The sequence below is a fragment of the Pinus tabuliformis genome, chromosome 7, assembly GCF_031772625.1.
Source record: "Pinus tabuliformis cultivar Carrire ecotype Pingquan chromosome 7, CPIR1, whole genome shotgun sequence".
In the NCBI taxonomy this organism is placed as follows: Eukaryota; Viridiplantae; Streptophyta; class Pinopsida; order Pinales; family Pinaceae; genus Pinus; species Pinus tabuliformis.
In genome coordinates this window covers 1,273,345,066-1,273,359,710 of record NC_142293.1, presented here as the reverse complement: position 1 = coordinate 1,273,359,710, position 14,645 = coordinate 1,273,345,066, and the positions used below count along the sequence as shown (strand labels likewise).

Genomic DNA, 14,645 nt, shown 5'->3' with positions numbered 1-14,645 from the left:
GCCCCACAGTAAAAGGGAAAAGGAAACGAAGGGATCCTCCCGGTCACGAGATCGATTCCCCCTACCTTTTGTCGCCTTGTTTGCTCTCTGGCATCTCCAGATCTGTTTCGGCCTTTGGAACAGCTTCCGAATGATGTAAATTGGAGGTCCAGTGGCCGGCTTAGTCCATGTATTGATTTGGCTTTTTTTTTCACTTTCGGGCCTTTTTTTCGATTTCTCTGGGGCTTTAGAGTATGGATGGATCTTAGAACTGCGGTGGCAATGCGGTGCCTCCGTTTCTCACCAAGACGTATGACATGGTGGATGATAGCTCCACGGACTCGATAGTTTCATGGAGCCCCGGGAATAACTATTTCATTGTGTGGAATCCCCCAGAATTCGCACGAGACTTGTTACCTAAGTACTTTAAGCACAACAATTTCTCCAGCTTTTTCAGGAAGCTCAATACATATGGCTTCAGGAAAGTTGATCCAGATCAATGGGAATTCGCAAATGAAGATTTTCTTCAGGGACAAAAGAATTTGTTGAAAAATATTCACAGACGCAAGCCTATGCACAATCATTCTCAGAATCCCCAACAAGGCGTATGTAATGACGCTATAAAATATTAACTGGAGGAGGAAATTCAGAGGTTCAAGAGGGATAAGAGTCTGCTCATGATGGAGCTCGTTAGAATTAGGCAGCAACATCAAGGTACCCAGATGCATATGTAGACCTTGGAGGAGCGTTTGCAAACCATGGAACACCGCCAACAGCAAATGATGGCATTTCTGGCCAAAGCTGTACAGAAACCTGGATTTGTGGCACAGCTTGTGCAACAGAGTGAAAACAGTAAGCTTCTTGAAGCAGCTAATAAGAAGAGAAGATTACCCAAACAAGAGAATTGTTCAGAGGCTGGGGAAACTGAGTTGACAGACAGTCAGATTGTGAAGTATCAACCTGCTTCATGTGATGAAGGTAGTGCAGTTCCGTTGAAGGTTTTAAACACGGACCCATTTAATAGAATGGAATCATCTTTAAATACTTTGGAAACCTTTTTCCAGGATGTGGGTCAGGCATGTGGTGAAGTGATGGATAGTGGAAATTCATCTCAAGCAGGTCTTACAGAGATGCACGGAACATGCTTTTCAAGTATATGTATTTTACCATTGCTGGATCCACATTAGTGCTCACCTGCCAACACACAAAACGTTCATTCACAATTATAGGGTAGTTTTTGTACTTCTTATGACAGAATATCTTCCAGTTTGGACCTATTTCCATTATTTTCCACATATTCTCTTTAAAGTTGTAAACATATGTAGATGACGATGAAGAAAACAGTACGAGCTTGCAAATGCTATGTTTCCAATCGAACGCTATTCCTCGCAACCAGGTGTGGGATTTAGAATAGCGCATATTCAATGAACAATGTTCCCCTGGAAAAAGAGGGTTCACCACCCACCACAGATCAGAACTTGCCGTGTTATCTAAAAAGCTATCCGTACAACACTCCCTCTCCCATGGTAGCTTGTTGTTTAAGTGTTCAAGTGTCCTCACACAAGGTGTCCCTCCTTGAGAGATCTGTGTCCTCACACAAGGTGTCCCTCCTCGAGAGATCTGCCCGACACTCCTCAACAAGTGCCAAAGTGGTTACTATGCTCCAATGCTTCTCCTCAACGTACGTGTCCATGTCCAACCAACCAACCAACGTGCGTGTCAAGTGTCCAACATCCAAGATGTCTATCACTATCACATAGTTCCAAGCTCATTTAGGGCTACGTGTTATCCTCCAAGTGCATACACTCCTGCTCCTATGTAGTACGTTCCACTTCTGTTCAAAAAACCAACTCCCCATATTTTGTGCACAGAACAATTTAGTCATTATTCCGATTAATATTAACAACCTTGTATATATAAGGGCATCAAGCAACCACCCAAACTGAGCCATCTATTCGTCCCTGAATCAAAACTAAGAGACTAAAAGATCGAGTGCTCTCCTGGCTAGGTGAAAACACTTTTGGTGTAAACCCCAAAAGCAACATTCTAGTGGATAACCCCCTAAGTCCATGTGCTGTAGGACGGGAACTTAATAATTCTGATTAATAGAGGTATAAAGCACCACATTAATTTTCGACTGACCATACTTGCAGCCTGAGTGTTTTATGGGTAATTAAGGACATAAGAGATAGTTGAGAAACCCAGTGAAAGCTGTAAAAACACGAAATAATGAACAAACTGGGGCAGGAACACATACTAATGGTACATGTGATAAGAAACCCTGAAAGGGAACAATGTAGAATAGCAGAGGGCGAGTGGTAATCGAACCGAGGCATGTGAATTACAGTGGCGTGCTATTCCCATGGAGCAAGACCTTTGCCCGCTTCCTTTAGGCGATCTTGCTCATGCTGTTCGAGATAATCATCCATTCCCTAAGTTTCGTGCTCCTCTAGTCGTCGTGTTTAAACCATAAACCCTTCAATTTCAGTGCTCACTGGTCTTTACTAAACTCTGCACCCTTATATTTGAACTTATCTGTGTATGACAAATTGTATGTGTTAAATTTTGTGAGTGAAATCTCTTCCCACAGAGAACAGCTTAGAATAGACTGTGCGGATTATTAGGGACAACACTGAATTACGGAAATTGCCGATTCCTGAAATCTCACATCAAAGTTCTGGATATTGTCAATTGTCAGTTGTAATATTAATAAGGCGATTCCAACTGCAGTTGAGAACTCAACAGATCTATGGTAACAGATGAGATTGGATATTCACTAGTTTTGCGATTAGAAACTCCGGCAGTTTCACTTTGAAGCATAGAAAACGCCAAATTATTGTGGCATATCGAGTTAAATGGTTGATTCGATATTGGACAACTAGATCTGGTGACTATCCATAGTGTTATATTTTGAAAATAGAGATTTTGGAAAATCGATGATTGACACCATATCAACGCAGATTGAAGGGAGCGTATACCGAGTTGGTGTGATATTGCATTGGAATAGTTAAAACATAAACTTGGGCGCATACTGAATCTCCAGGTGTGAACGAATTTAGCTGGCAGAACCAAACCTGTGGTAGCGATATATATAATATCTATTGATTAACAGTGAACACTGTTTTGAAGGTTTTATGTTAGATCTGCGTTTTTCTAATTAAGAGAATAGAAATCTTCCCGAACTATTAAAGGTCTTGATTCTAATTCATATAAAGGGCTTTATTCATTAGATTGTATTACTTATCTAAGGTGAATTGGGAGTGTTCTTAAAACTAATAAAGCTGCTGCTGTGTCAAGGTTGATCTCTTCCTCAGGGGAAAAACAACACACGATTGATGGGGAAGGGCTAAAAACTACAATAATCTTCCGCAATTTAAGAATCTCCTCGAACTACGAGTAAGGAATGAGAATTCTTTATTGAGATTTCAAACTATAAAACAATACACATGTCATCAGGCAGGAGAGTTTGCTATGACCATGCCTATGAACACTTCAGTACGAACACAAAAGTCAGTTTTAGTGCTTGGATCAGTCCATAAGTTGAAAGTATGCTTGTATGGAAGTTCTAATTATAAGAATTTATTCAATGGTTTACATCCCTGAGATTCATGTAAAATAGCTCAATTTAGTACCCAGAAGAAAAAACCCGAACGAAAAAGCAGCAGCTCTGCAATCTTAAACAAGCCATGTCAACAACAGCTTATGCACTACGCTGCTAACCAGCAGCACAAGTGGAAATATATAGGCCTCTGCCCCAATGTTATTTTACAATTTCGGACTATTTACGAAATGCACAGTATATACTCATAGTATACAGTCACAATCAGTGTGTCCTCTCAATTTCATATTTTTAGAGACCCGTTTAAGAGGATCAGGCTAGAGATTAACAAGTTCTTACAAAACCACTACAGCGTAACCATGGGTTACCGACAAGGGATTTGGCAGGACCTCTCGTAATCTCGGAACGAATGGTCCCGCATATTCCATGCTCCTTATTCATTGAGAAAAGACCACACAGCTTATTCGCTTCGACTTTGAACTGTATTCTAAATCCACCTCTTATGTCTACTCAACAGTTAATATAAAACAGGGCAATGGTCCAGCCCCAGTGTACACCATATCCTTTACGTTGGTTTTATACTGTAAATGAGAATCATCAATTTTGCGCATGCCACCAAAATTGTACCGAAGGATACTTACCATGCATGTTGCGTGCTTTGCTGTAAATATAGGTAACTAGGACAATGACAAAGTTTAGTCACTCATTGAAATTATTGAGGTTACACATAATCATAATGTCCGGCGTTTGCTTGGCAGCCAGTCCTTTACAAAAGCCATTAGCCTTCCATTTTCAAGGTCTATGGAAAAGCTAGAGTAAAAAGGAAAGTCGTATCAATACAAAATTTTATAATTGGCAAGTTGGTTGAATAGACAGATGTACAACAATTAATCTGCAATTTTCTAGAGCTATGGAAAGCCTCTATAAAAAGGAAAGGTGGTATCAAATTTTATAATTGACAAATCCTAGAGATTGAGTATTATGTGTCGTTCGGAAAATGGCGAGTTGGAAAGAAACTATTCTTTCTTTTCTTCTTCTTCTTTTTTTTTTTTGAAACTTGAGTAATTTGATTTTAGAAAAATACCCACATATAGCAAACAAAACTAGTCATGCATGCATGGGACCATAGGCCTCAAGGGTTCAACTTGTGCTCTGATACCAAGTGTAAGGACCACATCCAGACAATATACAATTTTTTTTTTTTTTTCACAGCAAAATGTAACTAGAAGAGAAACACATTAGGAATTCATTTCAAGAAACATATCATAACATTTACCTACATTTAACTAAGACCACAATAGTATTGCAACACTTATATACTGTTCACCAGAAGACGAGACTCCGTTGTTTTGCTGTTGCTAGTATTCCCTTGTTGTCAATCACCTCCGTGAATGAATGGCGATGCACTTGACCCGAATGCGATGACCCACTGGTTAACCTCCCAGCCTACTCCTTGGGTACTCTTCTTCCCCGCGGACCCCCGAGCTGCAATGGGGTTGTACAATGGAGGAAAGCACTAGCTGGTAGAGGATAGCACACCTTGGCTCAAGAGTCCCCTCTCTAAAATCCTCTACCTCACCAAACTCACTATAGCTTCATAATCACTGCTCTGACATCATCTCATTCATCCAAAAATAGGGTTCCAAAAAGTCCCTTCTCCCATGGCTTGCCCCTTCTTTTATAAGAGTCCTCATAGATGACAGTTGGCATGTCATGCATAATTATATTTTTTTTATTATTATTTAAAAGCTTGATTATTCACCTACCCATGTGTCACTCTCTCATCAAGGGTCACCCAAAATTATTTACATAAATTTTTATTTAAAACTAATGTTTTCCTCACCTCACAAGATTCCTATTTCTTCTCCTAGTTGTCTGTTTATCCCCCCCCCCCTTTTATTCCTTAAATTGTGTTCATTACTTGAAGTCAATTAATGAGTCAAGATTTTATCCCCAATCTACTCTTTAATTTAACTCAGGTTATCTCTTAGATGGATATTCTTATGTTGGTTTTGCCACATGGAGGTTCTCTACATTTTTCTAAATTTAATTTATTATTCTTATTTTAATTCACCTTCCTCTTCTCTTAATTAGGTTTAATTAGGTTAGGATTAATCTTTATCCTTACAATTATGTCCCATATTTCCCCTTTTTCCCTAATTAAACTACATAATCTACCTAATATTTTCCAACATGGGAAGGGTAGAGTTTTTAAGGTAATCTATTTTATTTCTACCTATGATCCTCTTAACCCAGGTTTAATTTTTGATTTAATTATCTCGGTTTCTAACATCATTTACCCTTGATGTAAATTTACCTAGTTTTCATTTCTTGATTATATTTATCAATTAATTTATTTTTAATGATTCCAAGGGTGCCAAGTTTGGTCGTGCGCTTCAAGAACTTCCCGTGAAGCTCCAAGGGTGCCATGCCTAACAATTTATTTGTGATGCAAAGGGTGCAAAGTTGGTCGTGACCTTCAAGAAACTCCCTTGAAGTTCCAAGGGTGCCACGCCTAACATTTTATTTGTGATGCCAAGGGTGCCAAGTTGGTCGTGCCGTTCAAGAAATTCCCCTGAAGTTCCAAGGGTGCCACACCACTTGCCCTTCAAGCATCCAGTGACTATGAGGGGAAAGTATAGTGCAACGTCATAGACCACTATCATCTCTTATGTTGCCTACTATAGTGAGACTAATGGTGTCGGGGATCAAGGAATCTGCCTTGATGTGCGCCCCCCGGTAAAATCCTCATGAGTGGCCCAACTTTGGGACCTGGCCTCATGGAATCATGATCTTCAAGGCGAAGGTGTTTCAACCCTTCCAGCCCAAGTCACAGTGGGAGTGCTAGTGGGTGAGATCACGGATACTGTCCCACCCCTCCCATGTAGTTCCATCCACCTGTACAACCCCATCACCCATATGTGAGTCATTCATTCAAGTAACTAATCTGTGCTTGCAACCATTAACATATCATCATAATATAGTTAAACATATATGGCAGGTTTCAAGATCGACTTAGAATTTCAAAGATAAAATAATATGAATTTTCATCAAACCAGGTGTCATCAACTCGTCATATGCGAGTGCCTCTGATGGTTTCCTGCCATACTCAATAGTCATCAGTAACAAGGTTTCTCAACGTTAGTCATTATCATAATAGCATCATTAACAACTCCTAGTCATTCACATCATTGTTCATCGTGAACTAGAACTAATATAAGTAGCCAACGTAAGGAGCACGTCCATCATAGATATCATCAACACAACATCAGTAGAAATAATACATATACATTAAAGATATCATCATCATAATATCGAATAGGAAATAAACACATCCATCACATCCACTAATAGTAGAGTTAAGTGTTTGGATCCCCAACTTGAGGTCCTGTTGTGGGGGAAAATGCCTATGCAGGACGATCCTATCCACCTAAGGTGTGACAGTGCCTTAGCAACAAACAGAGACAACTATGTTGGTTTCTTCCTTTATGAAATGTGAAAGAAGAGAGATAAATAGACTTACCGGTGTCTTCCATTTGTCCCTCGATCCGGTCTCTCTTCTCTTTGGGAGTTCACAGCTACTTGCCTTCTCACTCGCCCAGCTTCAACAGGTTCATGCAAGATCACAAGAGAACAGCTACTTGCCTTCTTGCTTGTCCAGCTTCAATGGGTTCCTACAAGATCACAAGAGAACAGCTACTTGCGACAAGAGAAGAACACTACACAAAGACAGATATTCACATTCATAACTAGTTTAGGATTAGAAATAGACCAAATACACTAATGCATTCATACATCAAAAATACATCAGCATATAGGAGAAACCAAGATAGCTTTATTGATGAATAACAAGGTTCAGGAAGAGATACAACCCAGAGGGCTCCAATCCAGCATCTCCTTCCTAGCAAATGGAATTCCTATCTTCACCCCTTTCAGAGCATTAAGCACCCAATGATTCCAATCTCAAACCAACAACACTTGTTTGCAATAACAAAATTCCAGCCTCCAGATCTCAAGGAGGAGAGATCCATATATAGATGTTTGGAGAGAGGATGAGTCAGCTTGAGATCTGACTAGTGTCCTCTCCCTCTGTCAGTTCTTGAGTCCACTTGGAGGTTCTTGCTTCCACTTGGAGATTTGGAACCTCTTACTCATCACCAGTCGAATTCCCTGAGGCAAGTGTCATTTTGGAAGCTTCCTGGGTTTTGACACCTTGAGAAATGAACTTGCCACATGTACACTCTCGTTCAGCGCAGGTAGCCAGTGTTCCCTTTGACATTCAACGTAGGTAGCCAGTGTTGGCTTTGAAATTCAATGCAAATAGCTAGTGTAGCCACTGAAATGATCCTGAATTGACTTGTTTTTTAGCAGTTTCTGGTGGAGAACTTCTGTGAATTGCTGTGGTTTGTTAGCCTTGTTCCTCTAGGGGTAGGAACAACATGTTTAGGGACTTTGGATCCCTTATATTATGGACATTTCATGCTCAATGCTGTAAGGCACAAAAATGTCTACAACAGTTGCCCCCTAAAGTATGAGGTCGTTTATCGGGTGAAATGCTTTATCAGGGGGATCCGAAGTTCATCCAATGTTGGGAGGAGACCTGTAATAAGATACAATACAATACATTATCTTTCATAATGCTTTCATGATCTAGCTGAGGCGGGCATTGCCATGCTCAACTTTATAAATTCATTTTTCTGTACATAGAACAGACAATCGTCTGATGGTAGACTGATAATTTTGATGAAATTATCATCCTTTGAGTAGGATGATTATCTGTTGCAATGATGTACATGTCAATGTCTTTATCTTTCCTGAACATATATCGCAGCCCGGATGGATGAAACTAGATCCGGGGTCTTCAAACTCGTTCGATCTTCACTCTAAGTACAAGTCGATCCATGTGAGAAATGTTCTGAAGTCGAACATGGAAAGACATCGCTTGATTACCGGTCAATGATGTAAACCGTTAACAAGCGCGAGAGGAATCACCGATAATGATAATGACCCTCAAGGTACTGCAGTAAAATTCACGTGGTGTGAATAAAGGACTTGGTGTCGAACACAACGCAAAATCTTTCGGTCGAAGGTCATTGATGTATACCTGTCGCCGGAAGCGAGAAACTTGCCATTGAGGCATGCAAGCTTCAAAGTACTGAAGGGGTTGTTCCTAGATCAACTTCTTGGATAATGAGCTGATGTCGACAAGAAGCGATCCGTCAAAGGAGGGCCTTAATGAATCCAACATCAGTGACATGGAACGGAGCTAATGATTTTAATGGAGGTGAAAACGATCTGTGACATATGATTCAGGGTGGCGGTCATGAAAGGATGAAGGATAATGTATGGCAGTGGATGGGACACGGTTGACTTTTCTGAACGACTTCTCTTGAACATATGGCGACACTGATGCGATGGATCAGTAGCATTACTCCAAATATGGATGGTATGGCGAGACCATGGATGTGACCGGTGAATGAAACAACCCAACCCGATTGTGGTACGGAGGAAAAGTGTCATGTTCAAGAGCGACTTGCTACCATCAAAGTTTTCTTGAGTTTCTCCCAATTTTTCCCCAGTCATTGCTGACCAATACCTCTTTATTTTTGTCAAGCTTGAGGAGGATAACATATGCTTGTTCTATAACCTGCCGTTCGGGCAAGCCCATCGCTATGTTTTAACGAGCCTAGCGATAGTGAAACTCGTTCTCGTCTAAAGACAAGTTTGTCGCTATTTAATGATTTCAACGAGTCTAACGACAAGGATAACTCGGTCCTTTTCATTTTTAGAGAGTCTAAAAAGGTACATAAAGTTAACTCCAAAAGTCCTTTTTCGTCATCTAATCCCTTAAGTCCGAAAAAGTATAAAACAATACAGAAGGGATGAGTTTTCGATAGTTTTAACGAGCCGAATAAAACAAGTGCTCGATCTTTTTGTGCAATAATCCCTCAGGTCCAAAAAGATTAAAATCTAGAGGAGGGATAGCTCTTCCTGTCCCTTTAATAGCTGGAAGGCCAAGGACTTGGCAATCTTTTCATATTTTACGAGTCAGTTGAAAAGAGCTTAAAGAAGACTCGTCTTTTGAGGAATGAGTGATAAACAGGGTTAGCAGCTGATTCCGGGTACATGTTGGAATTTTCCAGTCACGGCAGTGTCACAAGGATGGCTAGGTGAAATCACTCTTCGCAACTGTTCCTCAAAATAGGTAAACAATCATATGGAGGTGAACGATCGGCCAATGGAAAAGTGGAGGTGACGGTGCAAACATGACCAAGGCTTTAATGGCTGATGATATTACATTCACAGTGGTTATTTACCGGGATAGTTCATTTTTTAACGAGCTTAAACGCGGGTGGAAACATTTGCTCGATTTTATGTTTATTTTTTAACGAGCATGAACTATGTGCTAAAACGGCTCGGATCTTGCGTTTATTTTTTGACGAGCATGAACTGTGTGCTAAAACTGCTTGATGCGGGTTTATTTTTTAACGAGCTTGAACCCTGTGGTAACACTGCTCATGATAAGTTTGCATGCCCCCAGCATAACAACACAAATCGAGGTGCATGCCCCCCCAAGCTTCATTGCATTCAACTCGGTGGTTGGAATGAAGGTTTACCTTTGAGATTTGAAAAGGGGATTCATTTCATTTTTTAATGAGGTTGACATAGTAAAAGAACTATCCTCATAACTCCTTGTTTCATTTTTTAACAAGGTTGACACGAGATAAGAACCGTCCTCGGAGTCCAAATCCATTAGATATAGAAGGTTTCATATTCCACTGTGGCCACTTCCGCCAGATTACTCGGAGGTGGTAGGGCAAAAGTACCCATTAAGGCTGGGTCCTTTAGGAGACCTACTCCGATATTTTGGAGCGAATGATTGCTTCCATGGATCATTGGAATGCTTCCCGTAACTTGTGAACTGTTGGGGAGAAATGTTTGTTGGTCGACGATTGTAATTCCTCCTTGGAAGGGAAATGCAATCTTCCTGAAGTAGGTCGACACAACTGCGGCCATGGCATATATCCAGGGTCTTCCCAATAGGATGTTGTAATCAAGGTTTCCATCGATTACTTCAACATCAATTTCTACTGTTTTCCCTCCTAGTTCAACTTTCAAGTTATTTAGAATACCATATGGGGTATATGTCCGTCCATCAAATGCTTTTAATGTCGTCGAAGATTGCGACAAGGTTGGAGATCCTAAAGTTTTCCAGCAACTCATCGACATAATGCATGTAGATGCCCCCTCATCAATAATTGTTCGATGAACAGTTTTGTTGAGGGATTTCACTTGAATAAGGAAAGCTAGTTGAGCTGGTAACTGAGGGTCATATCCTTTATGATTAAAGGCCACAAGATTGGAATCCATTGGGTCAATCCCACCTATTGCTGATAATAAAGCTTGCTCTTGGGAGAGGCAATTTTGCGGTACCTCAAGCGTCAACATAGCGGACGGCGATTGGGCCAGGTCCTCTATTATATTATAATTCTGTGTTATTTTTGCACGAGGATTAAATGTCAACTTGTGTACTACTCCCTTTGGCGACTTTATCATTTGTTCAAGAATGGTGGGTGGCACAACTTTGGTCAAAGTTGTTGTCGAACTACTAGGTTGTTCATTAGCCTTGTTATTCGACACCTGTGGATTCCCATAATCTTTATTCCTTGTCAAAGCATCATTTTGCTGCTTTGAGATAGACAACATAAGCACTTAGGATCGGGAAGCATTTTGATTAGCAACCAGTTTGGTACCTGGGCTTGGAAACGGATCAGTCAATACTGCTGAGTTTTTCGAACTCTTAAAGAGTTTCTTAACTTCAGCTATATGTGGACAATCTCTCGTCCAATGATCCTCATCGCATATATGACACCCCGCAGGGGGTTTCCTTTTTCTCCCTTTCTTTTTCTTCTTTCCCCCTGGTTGCTTCAGTTGTTTTCCCTTGTCGGTCGACACGGCCTTTACTTCCGAGGCAAGAAGTTCCTCATTTGCATTTTGATTGGAAATCTTATGGGCCTTTTTAGATGTAGCCTTTGTCGAATTCGTGTCTGTCGTGCCAATCATGCCATCGATGGCATGAGAGTCATTGTTTGATTTAGGAGGAGGAGGAATTGAGAATTCTGGTCTAGGGGCGTTAGGTATTTTATCGTAGAGCGTGCCAGACTGAGTATAGACCAAGTCCAGATATTGCGCACGAGCGATGACTTGCTCTTCCGTTATGACTCCCCCCTTTGCCACATCTTCCGTGATTGTAGGAAGTAAGGATTTGATAAACCATTCAGCTAATAGCTGATCGGGAACGTACGTTTTTACCATCCTACGACGACATCACCACTCATGTATATGATCAGATATGTGAGTGGTCGTTGTCTGTTTGAAGTTGGTTAGGAGTTTCGTTCCCGTTTCATACCTTATCAGTAATTGAAAATGGGTCAAGAAAGTCGTGGCTAAGGTACTGAAATTGTCGAACGAAGCTCTAGGCAATTCAATATACCATTTTGCTGCTGGACCCATTAACGTCCTCTGAAAAAGGTGAAGCCTTATCGAATCATCATTCAGGGTGTTTGATGAACACCACAGATGAAATGTCATCACATGATTCGACGGATCTTCACCCAGATTTCCATTAAATTTAGGAATATCTGACGGAAGTTTATGCGGAATCGCTGGCCACCAAGGGGCATAAGCAATTGGATCATTTGTCAGCCGGTTTAGATCTGGTAATTCTAGAGTTGCCACAAAGGGCAACTGTTGATTCAGGTTAGGCGAAGCATACCCAGGATAAGATGGAATCGCCTGAGCAGTGGGTCTTTGCATACCAGCATAATGATGGCAACTTTGACAAGGTTGATGCGCATAACCACTATAATATGGTTGACCATTACTTACAAAGACTTGTTGCTCAGGTCCTTGATATGATTGCTGGAATGGCGGTTGTTGAGATTGAACCAGCCCTGGTTGTTGGACCATGTGCTGTTGTCCAATACTGGATGATTGACCAAGATGAGGAGTCATAGTACTTGTTTGACCCTGATTCGCTCCAGATAAGGAGTCACTAACCTGAGGTTGTGATTGAGTCGTTGAGACAAGAGGCTGTTGTATTGCAACATGAGAAACTTGAGGTTGACATACAACAGGTAGCGCTTGTACTTGCGACGCAGTCACCATAGCAGGTATAGTGGGAATATTCGACACAGGGTGGACTGGTTGCATTGAATATACAACCCTTGGTTGCTGAGGTAGTATTGGTACCCAACCGCTGGATGTAATTCCAGTTTGACCTGAACTTTCTTGTAAACTCCCATATGGTTGTTCTCCGGGAGGGAACAATGAAAAATCATACTGCCCTCCATATGGTGGCAATCCAGTACTTAAAGGGTAGATTGACCTTTGAAGACACATTAGATCAATTTGTTGAGTTTCAACATAAGAAATACCAGGTGATAATCCGGATGAAGAACTAGGAACTAACCATGTCATCGAAACAGTCTCTGATTGGACTCCAGCGTGTTGTTGACAATTTTCCGGGACAAATGGTATACCCGTGAACATCGTTGGAGTAGCAGCAGGAGGCTCTATCGCTGTTGCGTCGGATGACACAGTCCTGGATGTCGACGGTTGTTCAAACATATTTAGTCTATCGAAAAGATTTTCTAGCGATTCTACAAGAACTTACGATGAAAAGAGACTAACTTCGAAGATCAACGAGGGAATGGCGATGATTATTCCGTTTAAAATAAATTTTAACGACGCTTGGACACAACTTGCTTTTTCAAGTTTAAAGAGTCGAGAAAAAGCTAAAGATGACTCTAGTCTCCTTCGATGTTTTAACGAGCCCGAAGTGACAAATGCTCGGATGGACTTTTTCCGTTATAGAGTCTAAAAAAGGCCAAAAGGAACTGCTTTGGAGTTCTAGGCAGAGGGTGTGCCAAACTTTTCGCAAAATTGCAGAATACTTTTTAGGGTACGGGCGGTCAATCTTCCTGAATGTTGTGTTCAGTGCATTGCGATCAGTAGGGCGGCCGACACGGCTTCCTAAGGATAAAGTTTTTATGCCTATAGGGGTCTCCCAATATATACGCGACGGTACATGGGAGCACAATCTGTACTGGCGCTATCGTCCCTCAGGAGGAATCACCCACCATCCACGAGATCGACAGTCACCAGGTTTTACGACGTCAGAACACGTCTCTAGCCTAGACCTCTATGTTGTGCGTTATGTTGCAAAGCGTTGTTAAGTTCATTCAATTTATTTTAGGTTGATCTTTTTAGAAGTTTGCCTTTCAAGGTTCAGCACGAGATGTATGATACAATTCCTAAATGCAGTCTACAGATGATAAGCAAGCTTTATATCTTTTCAACTTTGAAAATCCTAGCTACTAAGGGAAAAGAAAGACACCATCTTTTCTCAAAGAGCAATCAACACACTCTAATGCACTTTTCCTAAATCAGACATGCAAACTATCAAGATGCAAATGCACAATGCAGGTGTTTGTTTTCCGCTTTCTTAGTATTGATGCCTACAAAGAAAGCTTTTTGTACAACTTTGAATTTGTTTTTAAATGACCAATACAAACAAGTTTACTTTTTCGAAATCAGAGAGGGTAGAAGAGATTACAACACTTAACGATTTTCGAAATGAATACTTGTTTCGACACTTAAAAGAGACAAACTCAAACCAATAAGCAAGAGTAAATGTATAATCAACTGCAAACATCCAATGAAATCTCTTCTAAGATCACAATCAATAGATCTGAATCAAGGGCTACAGGATGACTATTTCACTCTTGCAAAGGAAAACTGTAAATGACGCAAAAACACATAAAAACACTCACAGTCTTTTTGTACAAAAGGAGGCGGAATTTAAGCAGAGAAAAGGAGTTATCAAACTGGTACCTATGCTGGTTACAGGCTGCAAAAATCAGAGATCAAAACAAGGTAAAACAGAGTAGAGAACCCCAGCTGCACAAGGACAAACTGGTTCAGCGCAACCTTAACACAGGGGTTTTGACATTCAGCGGAGGTAGCCTTCACGGGACCTACGTTGAAATGCAGAATGCCTTCACTGGGTTTGCACTGAAGGAGAAACTTTCGTTTCCCACAGGTT

At 40.9% G+C, this 14,645-nt stretch overlaps 1 protein-coding gene across 1 annotated transcript; it reads left to right on the top strand.

Annotated features, from left to right (window-relative positions):
* Window positions 1–626: 626 nt before the first annotated feature.
* LOC149252107 (heat stress transcription factor A-1-like) lies at window positions 627–1,166 on the top strand. Its single transcript, XM_089454074.1, has one exon. It carries the CDS (start codon window positions 738–740, stop codon window positions 1,164–1,166), a length of 429 nt encoding a protein of 142 aa, XP_089310200.1. The 5' UTR covers window positions 627–737.
* Window positions 1,167–14,645: the final 13,479 nt, after the last annotated feature.

Coding starts and splice junctions, on each gene's coding strand:
- LOC149252107 (XM_089454074.1), top strand. CDS start 738: ATGGAACACCGCCAACAGCAAATGATGGCATTTCTGGCCAAAGCTGTA.